The sequence below is a fragment of the Tympanuchus pallidicinctus genome, unplaced genomic scaffold (assembly GCF_026119805.1).
Source record: "Tympanuchus pallidicinctus isolate F22 unplaced genomic scaffold, pur_lepc_1.0 scaffold13, whole genome shotgun sequence".
In the NCBI taxonomy this organism is placed as follows: Eukaryota; Metazoa; Chordata; class Aves; order Galliformes; family Phasianidae; genus Tympanuchus; species Tympanuchus pallidicinctus.
Window position 1 is genome coordinate 17,587,302 of NW_026294648.1, and position 26,234 is coordinate 17,613,535.

General features: G+C 50.4%; 2 protein-coding genes across 2 annotated transcripts; one reads left to right on the forward strand and one right to left on the reverse strand.

The window, feature by feature from the left end:
• Positions 1-841: 841 nt before the first annotated feature.
• Positions 842-6,870, forward strand: CHMP1B (charged multivesicular body protein 1B). The gene is made up of 8 exons (XM_052673088.1): positions 842-984; positions 2,667-2,764; positions 3,117-3,263; positions 4,072-4,140; positions 4,241-4,348; positions 5,125-5,168; positions 5,585-5,657; positions 6,179-6,870. Exons 1-8 carry the CDS (start codon positions 969-971, stop codon positions 6,221-6,223), a joined length of 600 nt encoding a protein of 199 aa, XP_052529048.1. The 5' UTR covers positions 842-968; the 3' UTR covers positions 6,224-6,870.
• Positions 6,871-18,242: 11,372 nt separating this feature from the next.
• On the reverse strand, positions 18,243-23,336 carry TBX22 (T-box transcription factor 22). Its single transcript, XM_052673065.1, is given in 7 exon segments — positions 18,243-19,716; positions 21,446-21,531; positions 21,602-21,666; positions 21,740-21,904; positions 21,985-22,159; positions 22,576-22,677; positions 22,984-23,336. Coding segments are annotated over 7 exon segments (1,557 nt in total). The 3' UTR covers positions 18,243-19,105.
• Between the last annotated feature and the right edge of the window lie 2,898 nt (positions 23,337-26,234).

The following is a 26,234-nucleotide window of genomic DNA, read 5'->3' on the forward strand; positions in this document are numbered from 1 at the left end:
TCTCAGCCTTGCTGCTTTCTTTTTCCTCACCTGACTTGCATTGTCTGATACAGGAAAGGCGGTGCTCCAGAAGTAAGACAGAGGGTTGGAGGCCCTGCCCTTTGTGAGCCTGGATATTCTCTGCTCTTGTAGCAGACATCTGCTCTTCAATCTGCCCCAAGGCATATCTGTGTGTGGGGCTCCTTGCTGTGCACGTCCTTGAAGAGGTCAGGACTCACCTTCTGGCACCTTTCTGTCCTCTGGGCGAGGTGTGCAGGTACACACACAAATGCCGACATGGGTCCTGATCTAGCTGCCTTTCCATGACAGTTATCATGCAAATGTACACATGAAATGCTGAATGATTTCAACAGACTTCCTGCTCTCAGAAGTAATTATCCCTTGCATCTTTTCCTTAATGACTGCTAACAACTCTTTCTGTGAAGTATAACTAGGTTCCTATAGCTGCTCTGGATACACGGTGAGCAGTCATTAGGTATAATGAAGTAGAACCCAGCGTTCTCATTTGTCTTTAAGCAGAGAAGCTCTAAGGCACTGCAGGAGAAGCTCACGTTGCTCAGTCCGTGCTTGCAGCCTGCAGGAGCACGCCTCAGAGCCCTGCGTTTCTACGTTCTGGCGCTCCTCTAGGCCCTGTCGCACACTGACGGCCACTGCCGGGCCCAAACCCCACCGCCCGCAGGCAGTCAGGCCGGGCCTGGCGCCCCGCGGCGGGGTCTGAAGGAGAGGAGACTGAGACCCCGGAGACCGGAAGTCTGCATGCGCGCTTCCGCCTCGGTGCTCCCGTCGGAGTAGGCGGAAGAGGGAGCTGCCGGAAATGGGAACTACCGGAAGTGGAAGGTACCGGAAGATAGCTGCCGGAAGTTGAAACTACCGGAAGAAGGAGCCGCCACAGAACCGGCAGAGGGAACGAAAGCGGCCGAAGCCTTCCTGCCCTGCCCTGCGCCGGGCCGAAGCGCTGCTGGGCCGCCATGTCTAACATGGAGAGTATCCTCGGATCGACAAGCAGCTCTGTGGGGCGGGCTGGGGATATGTGGGCGGGGTGCGGTGGCGCTTTGCTCTCCGCGGCTGCCGGTCCCCTCGGAAGGCCTCGGTGGGGCTGGGCTGGGGGAGGCCTCGGCGCGGGGGAGGTATGAGGGAAGGAGTGGGCGGTGTGGTGGCCGCGTGTGGCCGAGGCTGGAGGTCGCTGCCTGAAGCCTTGATCGGGAGGAAAAGGTTTGGGGTTAATGGTGGGAGCTGAGGTTGTGGTGGTTGTTAAAGGAGAATGGGAAATGCTGATTTTGTTCTGATGGTGAGCTCGGGCCTGGCTGGTTTCACTGGGGCCTGATCTATGTGACTCAGGCAGAAAACCAGTTTTCTCTGTGCTGTGCTGTAGGACCCTGCAGATTGTTCTAAACACTGGCAACCCACAAAGCGACAGGCAGTGGCTGCTGTGCTGATGGCACGTTGCTCCTCAAGTGTTTGTTTCCTGAAGCCTGACTGCTGTCAGCTGCACAAACTGCTCTTTGTTTCCTGGTGTCAGAAAGAAAGTACAGCTGAGGAGAACCCTTATGGGTGAAGTTGAGCTTTCTGGCTGTATGCAATCATCATAATACAGAGAAGTAGAAAAGGCTTAAAAGACGACAAAGATCTCAGTGTAGCTGAAGCGTGCTGCTGGTTGTTGTGGTAGGGAGAGGGGTGGAGCTTGGAGCAAGTGACTGTGAGTCACCTCATGACTGGTGGTGGAAGTTTGGTTTCGATGAGGTTGTGCAGCTGCAAGGGAGGAGCGAGGCTGTGTCGTCATAGGAGGAAGAGCCATGGAGGTAGCAGAGTGCCAAGGGTAAATGTGTATCTGATGAGTAACTGGGGGAGTTACTTCAAAATAAGGTATTCTGAAATGCTCCTTCTCAGTGCAAGCAGGTGTGCAAGTCAGTGTAAGCAGGTGATCTCATCTTTTGCCTGGTTATTCTGGTCTCTGACCCATCGTATACTTGAATGGACTTCAGTATGTTTTCTGGTTTGGTAAATGGTTTGGTTTGTGACTCATTTATTGCTGCAGAAAGAAACAGCGACCCAGATTTTAAAGAAATGAACGCAAATACAAGCAGCAAATTCAATTTTATTGTAGTTTTAGCTCCCTTAATAGTTAATAAGTCCAGATGACAGAACTGTTGCTGCTCATGTGACACAAAGATGGAAAGGCTGCTGTTTAAGCCTGAGATCATCCTTTGGCTGGGAAGGGCAGCTCTGCCTCCTGTGTTATCCTGGGTGCGGTCAGCAGAGCCAGCTTGCAGTTATCCAGGAAATTTGTCTTTTGTTCCATAACACTTTTTTGGGGTGGCTGAGGAGGATCCAGGCAGGCCAGTAAGCTGCTCTTCCATTGCTGTGCTCTTCCATTTCACTGGGAGCCAGAGGCTCAGTGTGCGTGAGTGAAAGGAGCACAGTGAGCCTTTGATTTCTCTTGGGGGGTGTCTGTTTTGTTCTGTGTATCAGTCTGAATCGGATTTGCTGTTATGTGGAGCCAGCTGGGATCTGAACTGCTTTCCTATGGCCCAGTAGGATCAATAGGATGAGTGTCTGTTCTTAATGTCAGTAGAGCAGTGCTGGGGTTGGTAGCACCTTAAACAGGAGAGCAGGATGGTAAGGAGGAAGGATCGATCCTGTTCATGGACCCCTAACTTGTGCTGCAGAACACCTGTTTAATTTGAAGTTTGCTGCAAAGGAACTCAACAGGAACTCAAAAAGATGCGACAAAGAAGAAAAGGCTGAGAAAGCGAAGATTAAGAAGGTGAGCAGTGGGGCTGAAACATCTTCAGGTCTGGTTACATCGTGTAGCAGAATCTGTTACTGTTTCCTGGCATGCCTGCTATAGCACTGATAAATGCTTGTGACTTAAATTGCATACTGTACGTTTTCCTATGCTTATTAATAAGTGTGAGGATGTGTTCTTCATGAAGGACTGGTGGCATTTAGCTGCTAAGAAAATTGTCTTAGATCCATTTTGTTTTAATTCATAAAAATATATAATAAAAATATATTGATGTGATCAATTGATGCTTTTATAAAAAAATAGGCTGTTAGAAGAACATGCTTATGAAGATCCAGGAGAGTTGGAATGCTTTTTTTCTTCTCTCATACAGGCCATCCAGAAGGGGAACATGGAAGTTGCACGAATACATGCAGAAAATGCCATCAGGCAGAAGAACCAAGCCATTAATTTCCTGCGGATGAGTGCCAGGGTTGATGCTGTGGCAGCAAGAGTTCAGACTGCAGTGACAATGGGCAAGGTAAGTCTGTTTGAATGCATCCTTGGAAAGGATTAGTCCCCTCTGATCCTCTTGGGAGGGACTGAATTCCATCTGTAATGAGCTGGAAGGTTGGTTTCACATGTGTCAGTTAATAAGTCGGGTGCTGGAATCATACAGTAGAGGCATAGGATCTCCAAGGTTGGAAAAGACCTCTGAGGTCATCCAGTCCAACTGTCCAGCTGTCACCAAGACTTCCCCTGAGCCACATCCCTCAGCATGACGTCTGCACAGAGTCTAAAGGAGCTCTGCTGGCACTTGCTCCTTAGTAATAGGTGTTTCTTTGCCATGATTGTAGCTTGTAACTCGTTAATTGCTGTTATTCATGCTCCTAAGGAGGTCCCTTCCCAATTACATGCAGCCATTTGTGGACTTCTGATCCCAGGAGTCAGATTCCCAGGGGAATGTGGTCACTGTGCGTGGTGGGGTGGGCTGTGCTTGGGGACCTCAGAGGGCTTTTCCAGCCTTACCCTTTTAGCTCAGGTGATCTTTTACGGTACGTGGCTGTGCTGCTGCTCAGGCTCAGTTTGTGCTGCCCTGTGATCTGTGTACCTAAACACATCCGTTATCCTTTGACAGGTTTTGAGACCCTCAGAAGTTAATGCCATATTTTAGTGAATGAATGGATTTGTAACATTTCCAATGGAAGGACCCTAAAAAAAGGGATGTTCTAGATGGCAGTAAAATATGCCCTGCTATTTGGTACTGTAGGAACTGGATAGAAGTGAGAGGGCTCAGTAAGAAGCTCATCATTTTTCCTCCTTGTGGTGAATTCTTGACCTCGTTTCAGGTAACAAAGTCGATGGCAGGGGTGGTGAAATCCATGGATGCCACTCTGAAGAGCATGAACCTGGAAAAGGTAAATGGAAACTTTTTGTGGAGGTATATATAAAAAGTTCTAGGAGTTGTGCTGCTCTTCTGTTATCTGCAGCTCAGTGATTCGATTTGTATTTTTGTAGATATCTGCATTAATGGATAAATTTGAACATCAGTTTGAAACACTAGATGTGCAGACACAGCAGATGGAGGACACCATGAGCAACACTACAACACTAACAACACCACAAGTAAGAATACTAAACAAAAAACTGTGTTCAAACTGCATGGAAAAGTTACGTGCTCCCTTCTGCCTGCTTTGAGGCACCTGAAGTGTTTTCACCTTCTGCTTCTTGATGAGAAGAGAGTCATTCAAGTTACAGCCACAGTGTGGCGGGTCCTGCAGTTGCATTTTGCTCTCTCTCACTTCTAGTAGGACTGATTTTATATTATCCATTGAGATCTTCAACCCTGCTGTGGAATGAGCAGTGCTTTGGTGAGCTCTTGGTAAAGCTTCTTAGCTGAGATACATTCTTAAGCAATGCTTAAGGTAGTTTAATGTTCCTGGCACCTGCCAGCTCCTGGTAGCCCAGAAGATGTTGAACTTCATCAGAAGTTTTGTCTGATGCTTATTGGAGACAGAGCTTTGTAAATAAGCCTTAAAGCACTTCTGTTGGAGATGGGCTTTCTTTCCCAGTGTGCAGAGCACTGGTTTAATGGTTTGCAGTCAGCAATTGATAACACTGCCTTCAGAGATGTTTGCTTTGTTTGCTAACAGCTGACTGCAGTTCTTCAGGAGCATTATTTCTCAGACGCTGAAGTTCAATGAATGGGCTTTTAATAGTCAGAACTCTGCTGGTTTTTGAGTTCATGCAGAGCCCTCTGGTGGTTAAGCACAATTTTGTTAAAGATGTTTCACTTTAAAGCAGTGTTTTGTTTTTAAAATCTGTTCTGGCAGGATTGAGCAGAAGAGCTCAGCGTGAGCTGCAGCAGTGCAACTGAGCCAGCTTTGTTTTCTTTTCTCTAGAACCAGGTGGATATGCTTCTACAGGAAATGGCAGATGAAGCAGGGTAGGTAACACCAACCCTTCCAGGCAGACACAGAGGTGAGGTATCAGTGCTTCAAATGTGTCTCTTGGAAGCAGACAAGTATCAGTAACTTTCCTTTCACCCCTGGCCATCAGTCACTGTTTATAACTTAGCTGTAGGTTTTTCTGTCTGTATGTCACTCGTATACGTGATGTGTCTGATATATTACTGTTAAACTGAAGTCTTGCTCTGTCCTGATGCTGGTTGCCATGTGTGGCTTGTCTTGGTGGTGAAACTAGCTTCTTGACTGGGCTGTCTAAGCAGATCTGCAGTGTTCATTGGGTGCCAGGGATCTCCTGCTGTCTCAGTGTTGCTCAGTGTGTCACTTCTTGTACTTCTTCCTTTAGCCCTGTGTGCCTGACTTTTGTTCTGGTTTTGTACTTTTCTGTTATCTGCAGCCTTGATCTGAACATGGAACTACCTCAAGGGCAGACAGGTTCTGTTGGTACAAGCGTTGCCTCAGCAGAGCAGGTAAGTTAAGACTCAATAGAAGTCAATGTTTCTAAAGAGCTGTGGAACAGAACTAATGCTTCACTCAGCCAGAGCAAACTTGCTAAATTCTAATTAGATTTTGGCAATTCAAAAGAACTAATATGTAATGAAAGCAGTCTTGTAAGCACAGTGATTAAACATACGTTTAGTTTAGTGGATGCATTAAGTTTAGTTATTTCCAAATCTTTTTTGCATGATTGTCTAATAGAGTTCCAAACTGCTGAGTCTCCGATCTGCTCCAAATGTAACGAATCCTCCCAACTCCCTTTCCATACACAGAGACCTTGCTTTTTTTTTTCTTTTCCCCATTTAACCTATGAAAATCTTTAAAAGATGAGTGTGAAGTGCTCTACATTTGCCCTAGGCAGCTTAGAATTTCTTGCTGGGGCTTGGACTCGATGCCATCTGCACGCACGACTGCAGAACCCCACAGTGACCACGTGCTTCCTGAAAATCAGTGTTCCTTTTACTGATGGTTTCTTTGCTTTGCATCTCTGCAGGATGAGCTGTCACAGAGGCTGGCCCGCCTTCGTGATCAAGTTTAAGTTAAGCAGAGCTGCAGCCCTGGCTGTGCTTTCAGAATACTGAGGTTTCCCCCCTGCACTCGAAAGGTGCGCGCAGTGCGGCGTAGGTGTTCCAATATTTGTAACGTAGGGTTCTTCACTCTGAGCTTCTCCTCTTTCTAATACATTCAGTAATCCAGAAGTATCAGCTCTCTCATGTCTTTTTCTGTACATTTTGAAGTTGATATATTTTTGGCAAGCTTTTTTTTTCACTGAATCAAGTTGATATCCTAAGTCAGCCAGTAACGCCGGAGCATTCTAGCTGAAAGGAAAGCAGAGTGCTATTGATAAATATTTTAAATTATGAAGTGATTTTTTTTTTTTTTTATTAAATTATGAGAACTGTTTGTGGTTGGAGAACTGATATATTCAGTTCTGATGATTGTAGTAGCCAACTTTCTTATACAGCCAAGCTCCTGGAACCTTAGAGGTGGACAGTGTGGACTTCATGCAAGTACACTTGTCAAAATGAAAGAGTGGACTTCGGTCTGTGGTGGTTGCAATATTGTCAAGCTACAGTAATGGTGCAGGTTCAGTTAAAAATAAGTTACCAAGAGCTGTTTTCATGTAATTGGGAACTTGTACGGTTTGATCACTTTAGTCCAGGAGGAATAAAATATATTTTTCAACTTGGTTGGTTCTGTTGAATATTTTAGCTTGCATGTTGTTTACTGTTCAGTGCTGTAGCTTCTCCGTTTTGCTTTTCTCAGCATCCTGTGGTGCAGCCAGTAGTGCCCACAGTCGTCTCTGTTTCCACCACCGTGGTGTGGAGCTCCTGCTCTCTGTTATCCTTAGGCTCAAGCTGAGAAACCCATGTGAGATAACCGAAGCCTGCTTTTCTCATTCCTTATCATGCTTTCTCTCCATTTGTTTTTCCTTTATACGCAAGGAAAAGCACTGATCGTATCCCCTACTTCTGCCATATAAGAAACACCAAAGTGCTTTTCCTCAGGTTTGCATCCTCACAGTCATCCTTCATGAGCCAAGATCCCAACCTTGTCCTCTCCAACCAGGGCACACTCCTGGGTCAGCTTGCTTCCTCTGCTGGTTGCAGCTGGTCTGGTATTGGAGAGAGCAAAGTGAGAACTGGGTGAGCAAGGGGGGCACAACTGCTGTGCCTCCACTCAGCTGCTGGATGAATGCATTGGTTCTGCTGGGTTGAGAACAGCTGCCTTGTTTTGTGAGGTGTAATATTGCTCTCTGCAGGTGGGGTAATGTGGTCCATAACATTGAAGTCATCTATGGAGAAGGTGGTTTGTTTTAGTTCATCTCCTTACACTTCTGCACAGTGAGAGATTCGGACTGCTTTCAGGAGCTTTCAGACTCCTGTGGCTGTGAAGTAAAGAAATGGAGGTAGAAATTCATAGCAGAAACTACTTGTGGTGTGTTGTGGTAAGTGGTGATGTTAAAAATTTCTTCCTGACTTTTTTGGAATCATTTTTTGTAGGTGTGAGGAAGATGTGAAGCACCATAGACTTAGAATTACTTCTTAATTCACCGGTGCTGAGGACCATGCAGACTTGCCAGCATTGGGGAAATGTTTCAGTTAAAAACTGCTTACTTTCTTTTAGTCAGCAGGATTTTTTTTCAGTGAAAATGGGCAAAAATGAGGAAACTGTGGAGCTGTTTCAAGCCATTTTTGATGTGCTGCTCAGTCGCTTTGGAGACGTAGCAGGATGTTACGTGCTGAGGTATTCAGGGCACAAAGCATGGAAAATCAGATAAAGCAACCTGAAATGAGGGTTTGTATCTCAGGCTGGCAGCCTGAATTTGAGTGATTTAAATGTGCACTTTTCCTGTGTTTACACTTAAGTTCAGTGCAGCCTTCTTTCAAACACCTTTCAACGTTCCTCCTGCAAATAGGAGAAGCTGGAAGGTATTTTAGAGATGATACACTCTTAACTGTAGGTACAATCCTTTAAAACCATTAAGGTAAATGTATGCTACCCCTTTCTTCCTCCTAGCTACTCCTGAGCAGCATGACAAAATGGCAGTGGTGTATCTATGCAACCAGGTTACCCATAGCTGTGGAAACTGCTGGTGTGTGTGCCTTCATCCTGGTGTACTTGTTGACACTCAGTTACTTCAGATCTCGTGACAGGACTGGAAGCTGCTGCTGTGTAATAAATGCACTAAATCTGAACGTGCTTTGCAGTTGGTTGTTGGTAGGGCTGTACCATAAGCTCAGGATTCCTTGTGTTTGGCAACCTGCTGTGTTGCACAGAGCTGGGCAGACTTGGCTGATGAAGCAAAGAAGGTTGGGACCAGAAGGAATCTTTGCCCTGCTGCTTCAGCTTTGCTGTGTGTGAGTGTTGCCAGCATCGTGCACCAGTAGCTTCTGCGTGTAGATCTGCCTTCTCCTGGGCAAGGAGCCTGTGTGTGTGAGCTGCCCTTCACCACGTTGCAGGAGTTGCATTTGTAATGTCTGCATGTTTCTCCAGTGTTTTGCAAGTGCTTAAAACTGGAACTTCAAGCAATATTTGACTCTGGTATAATTCTTCCATTGGAGTTCTCCTGGAAACGTTTGGTTTTTTTTTTCTGACCCACTGTGGCTCCTTGCTTTTATGTTCCTGGTGTCTCTTGTGAGATGATGGTGTACTTCTGCAGCAGTCTGCTTTGTGTTAAATAAATTGTATGAGCATTTATGCAACCTCTTTACCAAACAGTGCTTCAGTATTTGTACTTATGAGCAGGCACATCTAAGGTGAAACGTTGCTTCAGGGTGGTTTTGCTCACTGTTTAATTCCTGATTTACTATAGACTGTGGTATCTTTGTGTTATGCTTCCAACTGCTCATGTCCAGGCAGTCTTCATTCATTTGGATTCCACAACAAAGCCATGAAAAGATCCAGCTGAAAGGAGAAGGGAGGAAAGGAACGAAAAGAAATCTCAGTGCCAACGGGAGAAGATCATCACTCTGCCTTTGTGGAGACCCTCAGAGCCCAGAAATTTTGTTACATATGGTCAGCAACGATGTACAGAGACAAATTCTGAAGTTGGTGACGTTGTATAGAGAAGAGAATAATTTTTGTAGCTTGGCAGTGTTCATGGTGGAAACGGCTTTACTTGTTATGGGACAATTTGTAACTGTAACTGCAACTGGTAAATAAAACTGTACAGCCAAATGACTTCAGGTTGTGTTGCCCAGGCTGTGGATGGTTTCTGGCATGGCTCTGTGCGGGGACAGATGAGCGGCGCGTCGTTGGTGTGCTGTCCTTAATGCACACAGTGGGAAAACTGGCAGCTGCTGGTGGCTGAGTTGGTCCTCCGTGGAGATAAGGTTTATTTTCTCCTTCCATCGTTGTTTGGGACCCAGCAGAGGGAGCCTTGAGCTCTGCTTTTGTGTGGGTCCAACAGAAATCAGCATTTCATTCTTACAGGGGGGCTTTGGCGACCCTGCGAGCTGCTTTGAGCTCTTTGTCTCATGGGGACCCGTTGGTTCCGGATGGCATCGCTGCCGTTTCATACAGACAGAAGCACACTGTGGACTGATGGAAAATAGGATTGAATAGAAAGTTTTGTTTTTGTTTTCAAAGGGTGTGTTGAGATTTTGATGGAGCACGTGGTGGCTTTGCTTCAGGACTCCGTAGAGCACAGTTCTCTGCTGTCAGCGTTGGCATGTGTGTCAAGCTATATTTTCTCCATGAAATCCCAGTGGGGTCAGTGGCCTTCCTCGTGTCAGAAGCAGCTCTGTTACCATTCAGATAAAGGAAAAGAGCAACGTGAGCAATCTGCAGCTGATTCCAAGTGCCATCGCCCTGCTTGACACGGAAGAAGACGCAGTCAGGCAGTCGCTGTGCTGTGGGATGTGAGCTCTTTGGGAAGCCCTGCAGTGTCCTCCAGCAGTGGGCTGGGGCAGACTCACTGCTCTCTGTTTGTTACTCATCCTTCTCAGCCTTTCTGCTCAGACAGACTGCGTGCATTGGTAAGGAGAGCCTGAAGTTGTTAGCTCAAAATGAAATAACTGTTTCCCTGAAGTCTAAAGTCATAAATCAGACATGCAAGCTTATCCGACAAGATAACAATCAGCTTAATTTAATTTCCCCACTATCTGCTTCGTAATACTTTGTTATCATCAATTTCTGTCTGAAGGAGCTGGCAGGGGTAGGAAAGCCTTTTGAAACATTCCATGAAGACATCCTCTCCCCATGTATTCTTTCTATGTATATCGTTGCTTGCTTTTAAGAACTCTCCTTTTATTCCCAAGAGGTAACGCTGCCATCCTGCTGGGATGTTTGCTTTGGTGGAGGTGGCAGTGCTCCATTCCTCTCCTCTCACTGCACACTGGGTCCACGTTGGCTGCTGAGCGCGTCGGTTCCGACCCCGGATGGAGCCCAGCACTGACTGCAGGCTGTAGGAAAGCTGCCAGTCCCTTTGGAGTGTTGTCAATTAGTTCCAGTCTCCCGGAGCTGGCCGTGACCAATTGCTGTGACCTGGAAGTGGATTAAGTCCGTCACAGGGAGATGGACTTTTCCTGCAGTAATTTGACAAACGCAGTCTTTTTTTTTCCTTTTCAAGTCCCATGTAGAAGCTGTGCCTCATTTGCTCCCTGGTGATGGACGTCGTTTCCGGATCGAAGCGATAACGATTATCCAGATTGCTGCTGATTGGTGTAGCAGGTGCCTTAATTTATTAATGCCAGGAGAAGAGAGGGATTCGATGGCAATGAGAGGAGGGCTCCTGGCAGCAGCTGTATATCACAGTGCTCCCTGACCCCCTTGCCCCACTGCAAGCACTTAAGAACCTGATATCTCCATACACTCGCATCCATTTCTGCACCAGAGATGTCTGTGGGGTTAGAATTATTAATACCTATCAGCCTGGCGTGGCTCTGGTTCGGTAAGATGCACAGCTGGAATTCAGCCGTTGCACCCACTGTTGACTTTTGCCACTTTGGAGGCTTTTGCCTTTGCTGGAATTACTGCCTTGCCACATTTGCATGCTGTTGCATACAGAAGGAGGCATTTGGACTTAATTTTTGGCGCTGCTGTGTGTGTTAATCAGCCAAGGTACGGCCTGCTCCCAGGCTGCGGCTGTTTGCAGGCACGGTGGGATGGAGATGTGTCGGCACAGCTGCTGAGCACATTGAACAGGGAGCAGTCAGTCACACTCCGGGAGTTTTAATTGAATTACCTTTGACAGTGAACAGCAAACCTGGTGGGTGATCTACTAAATTAAACTGATGAATGGGCTCCCGAAAATCAATTAGCGCACGGGGCTGAGAGCACGAGCACATCCTGCTGCTCCGCAGGGACCGAGCGGGGCCGGACTGACAGCAGCAAATGCGAGACAAAGTGAAAGCATGCATCTGCCTCTGCTGACCTCTGCTCCAGCATGAAAGCAAAACAGGAGCTGGAGGAATCCGCCAGTAAATCACCGGAGCTCTGTTCTGCAGAGCTGATACAGGATGCTTCCAACCCTCTTGATTAATGCTGGGCTGTGTGCTGAGGAAAGATGTGGAGGCTGCAGAGACACAGCAAGGGAGAACAGCTGGCAGCTCTTTGGTTTTCAGCTGCTCGAAGAGGGATCCTCTAATGCTGTAGTGCTGTGGATGGGCTCTGTCTGCAGCCCTGAGAACCTCTGCTGCCTGGTGCTGGGTGGGGGCTGCCCCAACCCTGTGCCCCAGCATGTAATGAGCTGCAGGTGCTGCAGATGGGATGCACACACCACAAGGGCTTTTGGCTTGCGGCAAAATGAGAAGGGCAGAGAGCTGCGGCCATCGGCCCCAACCCATCCCCAGTGCCCTCATCCCTCGGTGCCACGTCCCTCTGCTCTGGAGCAGCTCTGGGATGGTGAGCCCACCACTCCCTGGGTGGCTGTGCTGGTGCAGCGTTGCTCTTCGGAGAAGAAATTTGTCCTAACATCCAACCTGAGCACAGTGTGGGGCCATCACATCTCATCCTGAGAAGCAGCCACAGACTGAGAGGAGCACAGGGCTGGGAGAACCTCAGGGAGACACAGCACGGAGCGCTGCATTTCAGATGCACTTCTGTGACCCATCTGAGGTTTTAGCTGAAAAAGAGACAACTGGGAGCACGGAGCTGAGGAATAGGAGCAGCCCCTCCGTGGGATCCGTTTTCAAGGGGTATCTGCCACAAATTGGAAAACAAAAAGCACCGAAAAGACAACAGCCACAAACCTCACAGCGTGCGGAGTGAGAAACGTGGCTTTCATTTGGGCGACTAATGGCTTCCAGCTGAAGCAGCCATTAAAACCAGTTGAAGAATTACAATGTAAATAGATTAATGCAGACAAAGCAACATGTGTGCTGTCCCGTGTCTTCTCATTACCTACAGAATGCCTCAGCAGTGACACGCTGTTAGTCTAAGCCACTTGTTGGGCCCTGTGCTAATCAGCTCAAATTAAATAAACGCGGCCAATAGAAATGGATGTTGTGTTTGAAAACCGATGCACCAACAGAGTTGTTCTCCAGGAGATAATTACAGCCGGGTCCGTGACAAAGAAATGATTCTTGCAGAGGACTGGGGGAGCAGATTGATTCTCCAGGCTGGAGAAAGAAGATCTGAAACTCTTTCTGAAGTTTTGGATGCTTTTCAGTTCTTGGCATTGCACGAAGGCAATCTCAGAGATTAAGACTGACCTTCCAAATGGGAAGATGTTCTTCAGGCAATATTTAGAGTGGCTTTGGGTTGGAAGGGACTTAAGGGCCATCTCATGCTTGTTCCTTGTGTGATTTACCATTAACACAATAACATCGACTGGAAAGGCTGCAATTCTTGTTTGCCTTTTTCCCTTCCCCACACGCTGTGCTGGCAGAGTGGTGATAGAGACATCCCAAGTGCTGTCAGGACTGGATGAACGAAAGGCATCATTTGCAGGCGTGGCATCTTAATTAATTGAACACAAAGTCCTCGTCGGTCACAGGTGAGCTTCATCATCACGTCAAAGAGGAGCAGCTCGCCCCAGGAGTGGTAACAGGATACGGCCCCAGCTGCTATTTATTTCTACAGGCAACCCAGTGCCGTGGTCTGATGGCACGGTGTGGCCAAACCAGTGGCAGATGTGCGCTCAGCCCTGCTCACAGCCTCCCCTTTGCCTCTGTTACTGCAGCAGTGTCGTGCTCTGCTGCCTTTGTGGGGCAGGCAGGGGTTGCCTTATCCCAGCAGTAAGGTGGGATGCTCATGGGCAGCTTCTTGTGCAAGGGCACGGCGTCTCCCCTGTTTGTGCAGACCTGTGCTCTGCCCAGCCTGCTGGGCTTGGGGTGAGAGGTAACAGCCCCACGTTGTGTCAGGGGAGGGGCAGGTTGGATATTAGGACAGATTTCTTCTCCAAAAGAGAGGTGGTGATGCACAGGATGCCCAGGGGGGTGGTGGGTCACTGTCCTTGGAGATGCTCAGAACTGTGGGGAGGTGGCACTGAAGTATGTGGGGATGGGCATGGTGGCTTGGGCTGGGGTAGGATTGGTGATCTTAGAAGCCTTTTCCAGTCTTAGTGAGCCTATGAAAGCTTAGAGCTGCTTCAACGTGTTTCCAAAGCGTGGTGCCAACAAAGCTCTTACAATTCTGCTTAGGTTGCTTACAACAACATTTGCTCTTGTGGGACCATTATAGGTGTGAGAAGAAGATGAAGACAGTGCCTGGTATCACCTTTTTCTGTTGTATTTTGGATGCCTCCCCCAAGGAGAAATCCCCTGAGGTTCCACCAGGACCGTGCTGATGAGCAGCCATGTGTGCAGCCAGCAGATTCAGAGGTGCAGAGCTCAGTGTGAGGAGATGTGTGGTTGGCTCCTCTGCAGATCCTAACCCTGCAATTTCTGCACCCTGCCCTCCTTCTGCTGCAGATTCTTCAGCACATTCAGCTGCTCAGTGCACTGCAGAGCATGCGAGTCCAGGGGAGATCAGCCCCCACGTCACGAACGTTGCTTGGGGAGCAGGAAATAACTCTGCATTGAAGCATTTAGTGCTGATTTATACTCTGTGTCCCCGAGAAGGAAGTGAGACTGAATTTCGCTCTCTCCTTGAGCAGCCCAGACAGCTGGGCTTTGTGGGCTCTGCTGCCATTGTGACCAGCAGTGTGGAGCAGGCAGTGCTGGGCTCTGATTGATGTATGGGACTGGGGGAGGAGGGGGAAAGCATTTGTTGGGTGCTGTCAGATCCCGGGGAGCTGCTGACAGCTCATTCCTGGCCTGCATTGCCCAGGCTGACACCCTGACCACCCCATTGCCAGCACGGGGCAGGAGGTTTTTCCCACAGTGGGATCTGGGCTTTCCCTTTGCACACACTTCAGTGAGAGGAGGCAGAGACAAAAAGGGGCCAGGGCTGCCCCTCACCATGCACCTGGTGCTGGCACTGCTCCTTTTCTCATGAAAGCCCTTGAAGGTTGTGGCTGTAGAACACGGAAATTGGGGAAGCGTTCACCTCCAGGTTGTGTGCGATGGGAGGTACAAATCCCAATGGAAATATCAGTGCTGAAAGCTAGGAATCAATATAGACCCAATTCAGGATTACTGCTGGAGCTGTTTCTGCTTTAACCCTCTGAACAAAGGGACCCTTGGCTGTGCTGCAATGAGCTCAGTGCAGAGCAGTGCCTCCGTAACCACTGCTGCTGCTCCTTTCCTGTGCTGGGAGGGCTGGGGGAAGGCAGGGAGTGCACAGTGCCTGCAGGTCTGCTGAGCTCTGGGCTGTCCCAGGGATGGGGATCTGCCTCCAAGGTGAACACAGGTAGAAGGAGAGCCCAGAAATGGCGTGCTTTGTCTCCCTGTGTTGGTGCCAATGGGCAGGAGGTGCGTTCTGCTGCGACGGTTGGGTGCTGTGGGCTCTGGTTTGCGGTGAGAAATAGCAAAGGATGTGACCTAAGTGTTCACGTGTGGCTCTGAGCGTCCTGTGGGGGAGTGGGAAGCAAACAGAGACACAATAAATGCCAAAGAATGGGCTGTTGTGAACACGTGGTGATGGGAAGGGATGGGGTGGCAGCCCTGCCAGCCTCTGCGTGCAGGGTTTTGTTAAAAATATTTGTGCAATTAAAATCTTCATTCCCAAAAGTCTGTATACGAACTGGAGGTAAACCAAAAGAAGCCCGTTCAAAGCCAGGTTTTGCAGCAGAAGGACGTTGGCTTCAGTTTATAAAAGCCAAAAGGAAAAGCTGTTCAGCTGCAGCATTATGTTTGAGATGGAGGTGGCTGCCAGGTGTGCAGGGATTTGAATGAATGCTTCGAGAGGATCGCTGTAGGAAATGCTGAGTGTGGTCATAGGAGTTTTATGTTTCCTGCGCCTGGGGCACGGCGTGCTCTGAGACTGGGAAAGGAGCTTCTTTTCCGCTTCCTTTCCCCTTTATTCCCCCTCATTTTTCCTCTCCTTTCTCAGTTTTCTTTTTCTTTTCCCTTCCCCTTCCTTTTTTCCCCCCTTTTCCTTCCTTCTTTCTCCATTTTCCTTTTTTTCCCCTTTCCCCCCTTTTTCCACCCTTTCATTTCCTTTCTATTTTTTCCCTTCCCCCCCATTTCCCCCTCTCACTTCCCCTCTTTATTTCCCCCCTACTTCCCCCCCAATTTCCCCTTCTCCTTTTTCTTTTTTTCCTCTTCCCCTCCTTTTTCCTCCCCTTTCTCCCCTCCTCACATACAGAAGGGACAGCAGCCAGGCCGCCCCACTCTCCCCATTGCAGCATTGAAGCCGAATAGAGGAATTTTCCACAACTTCCAAAAGTGAAGTAAATTCCCCTGGCAAAAATAAAACCCCACCCCGGCATTCACAGCGGCTCAGAGCTTCTTTCCTTTCTCTCTTTCCCTTTTTTTTTTCGGTCTTGAAGCCGTGTCCAGAAATAAACAACTGTTTCAATCCGCTGCGCTGATCAAAAGCGCCGTTCTAATCAGTCCCAGGCACGACATCACGCTGCTCCGTTATCGCCGGAGCAAATCATCGCAAATACACAACAAAAATATCAACGTAATGCGCTCCAGATCAGGAATGTCCCGAAGAAAAGCTCCTTCCTCGCAGGTGTGCCTTATTTTAGGAAGAAAGACGGTGGAATTGGGGCTGCTTTGGGGCGAGTGTGGCTGTCAAAGCAGAGAGGAGGAGACGAGAGCTGGCTGAGCCCCGTGTCTGTGCGTGGAGCTCTCCGAATGCTCTCCCCTTCCCTGTGTGCATGGTGATTATGTTCTAAGCTGACAAATTATCTTAAAAGGGCCCATTGTGCTGTAAGCCCTCCTCTGAAGTGCTGTTAGGGAATGAATGCTGAGCTCTGAGCCCATCCAGGGGCAGCTCCGTGCTGTCCCCCCGCCCTGATCCCATAGCGGTCTGTGATGACCATCCTGGCCCTGCAGTGGGGGACCCTTGCACCAAACCGATGTTGGGGCGCTGTGAAGGTTTGGATTTGCTTTGAGGAGAAGTTTGGGATCTCTCTGATGTGTCGTGATCCTGGAAGGCCTTTGGTAAATGCAGTGAGTAGTTCCTCCCAGCAATCTGATGCTGCTGTGAGCGCTGCTGAGCATCGATGCTGCTGTAGGGATGGAGATATCATAGAATCACAGCGTGGCCTGGGTTGAAAAAGAGCACAGTGCCCATCCAGTTCCAACCCCCTGCTGTGTGCAGGTCGCCAACCAGCAGCCCAGGCTGCCCAGAGCCACATCCAGCCTGGCCTTGAATGCCTGCAGGGATGGGGCATCCACAGCCTCCTTGGGCAACCTGTGCCAGTGCCTCACCACCCTGTGTGTGAAAAACTGCAGTGCAGTTTGTACCCTAAAACGCTGGCTGGGATGGGGAGGAGTGGCTGGCAGTTCTCAGTCTTGCCTGTAAATTACAAGGAGGGTGACTTCTCCATTTTCCTTCTTTGTCTCAACGAGGCTTTTTCTTTTGCCCGCGTGCCCCAACCCATGCACAACTGGGAAGCGTGAGTTTAAAAAGGGGATGCAAAGACGTAAAATGGGAAGCACGGATTTCCAACGTTCCGCTGCACTTTTTGTCCAGCGTTCCTCTCCAAAAGTCACCCCATCCTCTTGTGCTCTGCGCACACGAATGGAAGGAGAAAGGAGACGTCAATGCCGTGGGCTCATCTGTTTCCTATCGCGTGTGTTTACATATTAATGCGCAATACAAATTTGTAAACACAGACGTTTGATGCTCTGGTGGGAGCCGATGCCTGTTCCTTTCTGCCCCTTTATTGGAACAGCATGTCTGATGCTGCGGAGCCGCAGATGTTGGTGGTTTCAATACTGGATACATTTCAAATGCTCCGCGCTCTTATTTGTCCTGCTGCGTATCGCTAACCAGCCCTCCTTTGTTTTGCGTAATTGCCAGACAAATTATCATCTAATTACAGCCCAAACCTCAGGAGATCAAATTGGAGTGAGGGGGCTCCTCCCGGCGCGACCGACCCTCCCTCCGTGGTGTGTGGGTGATGGCAGGACGTCCCTTTGGTGGTAACACGAGGAGTGCTTTTGTGTCTCGGCGGGTTTTAAGCCCTCGTTCTGCGGATGGGACACCCCCACCCCAAGCCACCCCGCAGGGACACGGGGCACCTTTGGTGCTGTTGGCTCTGTTTGCTGTGTTGGAGTGCGGGCGGACGGTTCTGAGTCACTTTGGGCTCCTCCTGAGAGCAGCGGCCAAGGCGCCTCGACCTTTCCGAAACCTCAGGTTGTTTTCTCCTTGTTCCCATTAACGACAGCACAATAGCGCTGGGTTTGTGTTCTTGTTCACTCCTACATCTATAGAAGTGAGAGCTCCTGCAGCCATCACCAGCCTCCAAACACTGCGAGTGGCGTGAGGCACCGAACAGCCGCAGTGTGCTGTGATCCCCCCAGCTCATGGCCAACAGCTCAGGGATATTCCTGTTCACTATCTGGGAGATGAATGTTTGCCCACCACCCTCAGCCCAAATCCAAAGAGCCCCAAAAGCACGGCCACGAGCAGCGCTCTGCAGCGCCCATCCCAGTCCACCGCCTGGAAATGGGGGCTCATGGAAAAAAATCTCATGCTTTTAAATAAAAAATCAGTGCAAGTTTTGGTTTTTAAACCTACGTTTAATCCTTCTATGTTGCTGTTATGTTTGTAGATACAGAATTTTCTTTATTTAATCCCAAAATACGGCAGGTCCCCGTCAGGCACTTTGTATCACACCTGTCATAGGTAACAGAAGTGGCTTTGGGGAGTGAATATAAGCTGTGCCCCAACTTACAGCGAGCCGCACTGTGCCCCCAGAGCCAGAGATTATTTACAGGAATAACACAATTATCATGGGTGAAAATAAAATGAATGGGACTGTGGGAGGGGTGTCCAGAACTCTGCTCAGTCCTCATCCTCTGCAGCTCCTGCTCTCATCCCCCAGCACTGCGTGGGGATGGGATGCGAGGGGACGGCTCTGGGAAGACCTGTGTGGGGCTCTGTGTCCTTAACGCAGCACCAGAGCCTTCAATCTATGTCTGCATTGCGATGTGGGTCCATCGAGGCACTTCTGTGGGGTTGACCAGCTCCAAGTCAACACATGAGCGCATGCAGCTCCTCTGCTGACCCGCACTCTCTGAGGGTCCCTTTGGAATTAGGGGAAATCCACAGGGAGGATGAGCAGGAGCTGGTGCGGCTCAGGAGTGACTGTAGGGAAGCTCGATAGTTTCAGGAAAACAGATCTGTGGAAATGCATCTATGTTCCCACTTCAGAGTGCAAATAGTACAAAGGTGTCTGCACCGCTCGCCCATCCCTTACAACCCTACACAAAGATCACCGATGGGTATCGGCTTGCTTGCATCACCACAGCCCTCCGTGCTGCCTGCAATACTGCACATTTAGCCCCAAATTAAAGGCCCATCAGCCTGCTCCAGCACCGCACCGTGTTTCATACTCAGCAATTAGCAAGACTCTGCGTCCGACCGGGTTTGCGTTACATAGCGATGCGCTCGGGAACATGACAGCATCCCGCTAAAGGCAGTGGTTAATTGCTGAGTGCCAGCTGGGGTGATTGCACCGGCCGTCCCTGAAGGCAGCAGGCAGGCTGTCACTCACCCCAAAATGGCTCGCCGCGCTCGTCAGTCTGGATGGCACGGAGAAGCTGTAGCCGTACAAACCATATGGAGGATGTAAGGAACAATTAAGTGCTTCCCGAGCAATGGGACTCGATGGGAAAATGTTTCCAGATGCGTGTAATCCATACAGCATTTGGCTGGCAGAGTTGGGGACCTGCAGACACGGCCCGTTCAGGTCTTCAGACTTCGAGCTCTTCAGGCTGGTGATGCCGAGGGAGGAGAGCTTGGGCACATCGACCACAAAGTGGGGCAGGACGGGGGGAGCGGGGCCGCCTGGCTTCTGGTGGCTGGGGAGGATGAGGGGCTGCTGGCGGAGGAGGTTGGCGGAGCAGAGCCGGTAGCAGAGGGGCATGCCGAGGCCGGGCAGGTGGGGATCAGGGCACGGCGCACCAGCACCGCTCACAGCCAGGTGGAAAGTGGGAGGTGAGCACGGAGGGGACAGCAGCGGGTTGAGAGGAGAGGGTGTCCCAGCACTGGAGGTCACCGGGGAAGAGCTGGAGCTGCTGCCTGGAGGGAAGAAGAGGAATAATCTGCAGTGGGTCAGCGGCTGCTGCAGCCAGCAGCTCCGCGCCGCTGTGCGTCCCGCTGTCACCAGGAAAAAGGGAGATCCACCCATCAGCTGAATGCTGCTCCCACTTGTCTAAGAAATACCCGTGCGTGTCAAACCCCATCAGCGTGGCTGTCCATACCCGTGTGTGTCAAACCCCACCGCTGTGCCTGGAACAGCCCCGCGCCAGCTCTGCGCCCGCCGTGCCAGCCATAGCCGCCTCCCGCGACAGCACCTCTGCTTATTTCAGGCTCCCAGTTTTCTGTGCAAATTACAGGCAGCTTTCCCCCCTTCTACGTGAGAACAAAAAGATGCATTCAGCCCAATGGAGAGTTTCTTGTACCCTCCTGCTCACAGGAATTGACTCATTTTCCTCGGCTCCCCATGCAATTTGAGACGTACCCTCGAGTACCGTAGGTGTCTCCCGAAGCCGTAAATGCACACAGCATTTTGCCATTCTCTTTTAGGAAAGAAATGAATGAGCGCTTTCCCATCCAGATGAGCTCGCTGGGTGCAGCCCGTGCCCGAAGCAGCACATCACTCAACCCCCACACAAATTTGGGAATAGCAGTGGGAAGAACAGAGCAACTCAAAGACCAAATTCTTTTTGCCGTTCCTATCAGGCTGATGACCAGTTATTTTATTTTGCTTATCATTTTTAATTTGTCTCCTGGCTTTGAGGCTCCATGATTGCTATTTCTCTTCTTTTCCTTCCTTTCTCTTCTTTCTTTATTGTTTTTCCCCCAGAAATACACTTTTCTTATCAGCAGAGATAAGAATTTTGTTCTATTTCCATCTTCACAGAATCATAGAACGGTTTGGGTTTGAAGGGACCATTAAGATCACCTCAAATATTGGCCCTTAGGAAAAATACCCATTATGTTACAGTGAGTTAAAAAATAAATCCAACCAAGCCGTGACATTTTAGTGCCTGTGTGACAATAGCTGCAAGTTGCAAAAGTTCTCTCAGCCCCCACCTCTGCCCCTCTCCCTGCTCTCGCGTTGCAGCCCGCACAGTTGGTTCAAGAGAAGCTTTTTGTTTTAGAAATGGTCTTTTCTATTAAAAAAAAAAAAAAAAAAAAAAAAAAAAGGTTAAAAAAAAAGGTTAAAAAATTTGGAAAAAAAGGAGAAAAAAAAAAAGAAGAAAAATAAAAAGAAGAAAAGGGGAAAAAAAGGGAAAAAAGGAAAAAAAGGGAAAAAGGGAAAAAAGGGAAAAAGGAAAAAAAGGAAAAAAGGGAAAAAAGTGGTCTCTCTTTACAATCTGTTAAACCTCTTAATTCCTCCCAAGTCTCCTTTTTACGACTCGTTATTCTTAATGCGGTGTTTCTAAACAACATCCTCCAGTGGTTTGGGAACAATTAGCACCGCGGGCTGCAGGACACAGCAACCCTACTCCAAAATAACCTCTTGCATCTTTATATATATATACATCCATATATTTATGCTTTTTTTTTCTTTCTTTTTTGTTTGCCTCAATCTTCCTGCAGCTTCTGCCACGTCCGCCACCGCTTCCCCCGGAGTGCTCACACCAAATTCAACGGGACTTTTGGCAAAATAATGATAAAGAATCACAGAACCCCGTGCACCCGCACTCTCACAGCCCCAACCCCACACTCGTGACCCCACTCAGCCCTACATCCTCGTCCTTCTGCCCGCAGCTCCAACCCGGCCCCACGGCCCCGCACTCACCCTGGCTGTCCGCCCCGAAAGCCTTCAAGTCCAGAGCGAGTTGTGGCCGCCATGGGAACGGCTCCAGGAGCCCATCCAGCACTCCCCTGCAGGCAATATGGGGCTGAGAGCCAGGGCCGGGCCTCGGGCTGTGATGGGGGGTGACTGAGCCGTTACCTGTTCCTGCCAGGGTCCCGAAAGCCTTTGGCAAAGGGATTCCTGTCGATCTTCAGCTTGGTGATCTGCGGGCGGAAGCAACATCTCAATGGGGCCATTGGGGAGCGGGAGGCCGGGCGGCCGCGGCCCCACGGGTACCTGCTGGTTCTGGTAGGCTGTCACCGTGGTGAACTCGGTCTCTTGGAAGGAAAAGGTTTGCACCCCTTCGGCTGGCAGCGACTGAATCTGCGCCAGGTCGAAGCGGGAGTCCTGGGCGATAACGTGGACGCGGGGCTTGTACTTGTGCATGGACTGCAGGATGATCTGTGCGGGCAGAGAGGGCCGGGCTGAGCCGCTGCCCCGAGTCCCACCATAGCCCCACTGCGCGGCTGCCCCACACCTACGTGCCCCTTGTCGTCCATCTCGTTGTTGGTGAGCTTCACCCGGTCGAAGCTGATGATTTGCCTCATCCATGTTTCCCCCGAGCAGGGGGAGTCGGGGTGGATGTAGAGCCGTGGTGTGATGCAGGAGTGGTCCGTGTTCCCTGCCACCATCCACTGCGAGCTGTGGTAGACGTACCTGCGCCAAGCGGGACACCGTCAGCACACCGTACTCCTGATGTGCCAATCCATCCTGTGTCCATTCATCTATCTGTATGTCTTTCCAATCTTTCCATCCATCCATCTGCATGTCCGCCCCTCGGCCTATTCCTAATTCCATCAGTCCATTCTTACATCCATCCATCCATCCATCCATCGGTGTGTCCATCCATCCACCACCCATCCATCCCCTCATCCCTCCATCCCTTCATCCATGAGTTTGCCACCTATTCATCCATCCAATCCTCCATTCCTCCATCCATTCATCCCTCCATCCCTCCATCCCCCCACCCATCCATCCATCCCCCCATTCCCAGCACAGCCCAGTGCAGCCGTTGGCCATTCGGCCATGCAGAAGGGCTCCATCTCTTCAGCCACCACTGGAGCTCACCATACCTGTACCGTTTGGAGTCCACTGGCACGACGTCGATGGCGATGTAATACTGCTGCATTGGCTCCAGCCCCTTCACCTTCACCCTGACCGATGGGAACATCCGCCTGCACAGGGCACGGGGCAGCAGTTATGGAGTGCCCATGGCAGTGGTTGTTTAAAGAGGTGAAAAGGGCTTGAAAAATTAAACAGATACTGGAGAAAAAATAAATAAAGAAATGAAGAAATAGCAACAACAACAAAAATAAATGTAGCAAAAAAAAAAAGAGAATTAAAAAAAAGAAAAAAAAAAAAAAAAAAAAAGAAGGTAAAAACACAGCGAAGAGGAGTTGAGAAAAAGAAGAAATGGATGTGAGACGCAAAACAGAGCGGGAAGGGCTGAAGGCAGGAGCCGGGGAGCCGGGGGCTGCTACCTGCCGGCCTTGGTGATGATCATCTCGGTGCCGATCTCGTGGAACCTCTTCCAAAGCTCAGAGCCCTGCAGCTCCACCTGCACCTCGTCCCCCACCTCCCGGCTCTCGGCGCCGGCCTTGGGCCGCTTCTCTGCGGGGAAGAGAAAGCGGAGGGAGCGCTGGGGCGGCTGCCGGGACCTCACCGGGACCCCCCCCGCTCTGCCCCGCCGCTACCAACCGGGCTCGGATGCTCTGCGGCTCTGCCTGCAGCCCGCCCCGCTCTCCTCGTCGCGGCCGTCGGGTCCCTTTCTCTTGGCCGAGCGGCCCACGAGAGCTTCCACCGAGAAGGCGTGAGCCCGGGAGCTGAGCGCCATCCCCCCCCCCAGCCCGGGCCGGGCTCCCCCCGGGCGGCCGCGGGGTTCAGGCGGGCGGCGGAGCTCCGGGCGGCGGCTCCATCAGGGCGCGGGGGGGGGGGGGTCCTGCAGCCGGCGGCCGTCGGGGGGCAGCGGGCACGGCGAGGTGCTCCGAGTGAGGAGAGAGGAGGCTGCGGCTCCCACTGTTTGTTTTGGAAACTGATGGGAGCGTAAGAAACATTGAGTGACATTTGGTAGGACTGGGACGGGGGGAGGAGGGGTGGGAGGGGAAAGGGAGAGGCGAGGGGAAGATGGGGGAAGAGGAGCCGGCCCCGTCTAGGATCAATAAAAGAGTTACTGTTCTCCATTAAATTGTAAAACTCAAAGAAATTTGACATAATTGCACACTAGGGGCCACTTTCCCAACAAAAGTGCAAATAACGTTTAACAAGAACCAGCGCAAAAAAAAGGGGAAAAAAAAAAAAAAAGAATGAAGGACGGAAAAGAAAAGGGAGGTTATGAGCGGGGGAGGAGAAGTTGGGGAGAAACTCCCCACGCTTTGGCTTCTCCGGCGAGCCCCGATGCTGGCTCCGGGCTCCGGCTGTCCCGACGGGGCCGCTCCCAGCGGATCTCGGTGTCCCCGCTCCTTGTGCCGGCGCCGAGTGCCGATTTTTGCCTCCGTCGGGTTTTTTCTCCTCACTGACCCCGCGTGCTGCCTGAGCTCCGTGCTCACGCGTCCTGCGGCGGCAGCGGCTCGGAAACGGAGCCTCGGTGGGGCGATTAAGCCTGAGGTCCCGCTCTGCCGCTCCACTCCTGCATCCCCTTCCCCGTACCTCCGGTCCATTCCAGAATCCCGGTCCCAGTCCAGCATCTCGATCCCATTCCTTTATTCTGATCCTTCTCCAGCATCCCGATCCCACTCGTACATCCCAGTCCCGTTTCCGTGTCCCGCTCCCAGTCTCCCCTGCAGTGCCGTTGTGCTCCAGTGGGACCCGCATCCCAAAGCTGATGGGGGCTGCAGCCCCGGGCCAGGAAAAAAATAAAATAAAAGAAAATAAAAAGGAAGTTGAATTTGTGGACAGTGTTGGTAAAGCATCAGCTGAGGCAGGTGAGCCTTCGGGAGGGAATGTGGAGGTGGGTGAGGTGCAGGTGGGGATGAGGCAGTGGCAGCATCGAACGTCAGCCCTCTGCTGATGTTTGTGTCAGTGCCACAAACTGCTGCTGGCCTCACAGCCCACACGAGGATGCACAATACTGAGGATGCACGTTACTGAGGGTGCTTGTCACCGAGCTTACTCACTGCTGAGGATGCTGGTTATTGAGGATGCTCGTTGCTCGGCTCACAGCGGACTCAACGCATTCATTCCCATTTACACCTGTCTGTACCCATCTGCACTTCTCTACCCGGAGAAATGGATCATTCCTTCAGCATGTTGGTAATTAGAAGGGGGTCTGGGGGGTCCCTCCCTTCGCAGCACTGATAGAAGCCAGCTGAGCTCACGGGCCACAAGCCTTTATCTCTGCTGACACGACAGATTATTAAGAAGTATTTCAAGCAATCTTTGATTTCCTCAGCATTGCAACACATTGCAAGAACTTGGAGCGGGATCAAGCGGCCCCTTTTTAATTTCCTACAAGGAGAAATAAAACAAAAATAAAGCGCAATTGAGACGATATAATCAGGAACATTTTGAGGGTTTAGGTCAGATGGAGGCGGCAGGGCTGCTTTTCCAGGGGCTGCTTTCAGCCATCCGAGACCGACTCAGCCCCTCCCTGGGCTTTGTCATCTTATTGTCCTTAACGAATTACAGGGTGGGATGTCATATATTTCCATCATTAGAAAACGGAGCAGATAATCCCTTGGCATCAAGTTCAGATGAACTAGCTCCATTTTGAAGCAAGTGTCGTGCAATACATCAGAAATGTTTGCCTCACTTGAGAACGATCCTGGATGGTGCCCATTAATGCTCTGAGGCACACAGGTAGATGCCAAAGCCTGGCATTGCTGGCCGTGCTGGGGCAGCCACGAGGCATTTCACTGTGCTGCACTGCTGGCTTTTGCCCAGATTCACTCTGAGTTTAACAAAGTGAAACCAAACTGAAGGAAAGGTCTCGAAGCCGCCGTTGGGAAGGCAGGGATCCTCTGTGCTCCGTTACGCTCCGACGCCGTCATCCTCTGTGCCTCCACCTGAACGAGTTTATGTGAAAAGCGGTCATAAACCTGGGGCTGAGGCACTGTCAGGTCTAACAGCAAAGCAGAGGATCCTCATTTTCTGTTTTGAGAACCGCGAGAGAGAAAACCTTCCTTTGTACGCAGTGTGAAACAAAGCCCTGTTTGCTGACCCTGGAAAATCTCCACTCGTGGTGTGGATGGGAAAACTGTTTTCATCTCATAACGGAATTACGGGATAGAAACCTTGAGACCAAATATGTGCTCACGGGTATCAGACACGCAACAACAGGGCAGGGCTGGGAGCGCAACGCTCAGCTCGTTCCGTTGTGCCGCGGGAGAGAGGCGAGCGAGAAGCTGATGGTGCACGGCGCCAATCGCGCTGTTCTCTTGCAGAAGAGCTGCGTCCCTGCGCACCGCCGCTCTCGGCCACGGGGAGGAGAGGCACTTCGCTCTGGGGCGGCTTTACGGCTGCGCTGGGAGCGGCTCGGAGCGGTTCTGTGCTGGGCACTGCGGGTGCGTGCATCGACCTTTCATTTCTCTAAGCGTGGCTGCTTCATCTGAATCACTGAGCCACCGCTCAGCAGCAGATTAAAGGCAATTTCCAGCAAACAATGGGTTGAGAAGACACTCCGAAAGACTAAGCAAAAATTGGCAGAAACACTTAGCACGGCACTTAGCACAGCGCTGGTGAGATCGCTTCCCCTCGCGTTCTTGGATGTCAGGTCCCACAGCGTAGCTTCTATTTC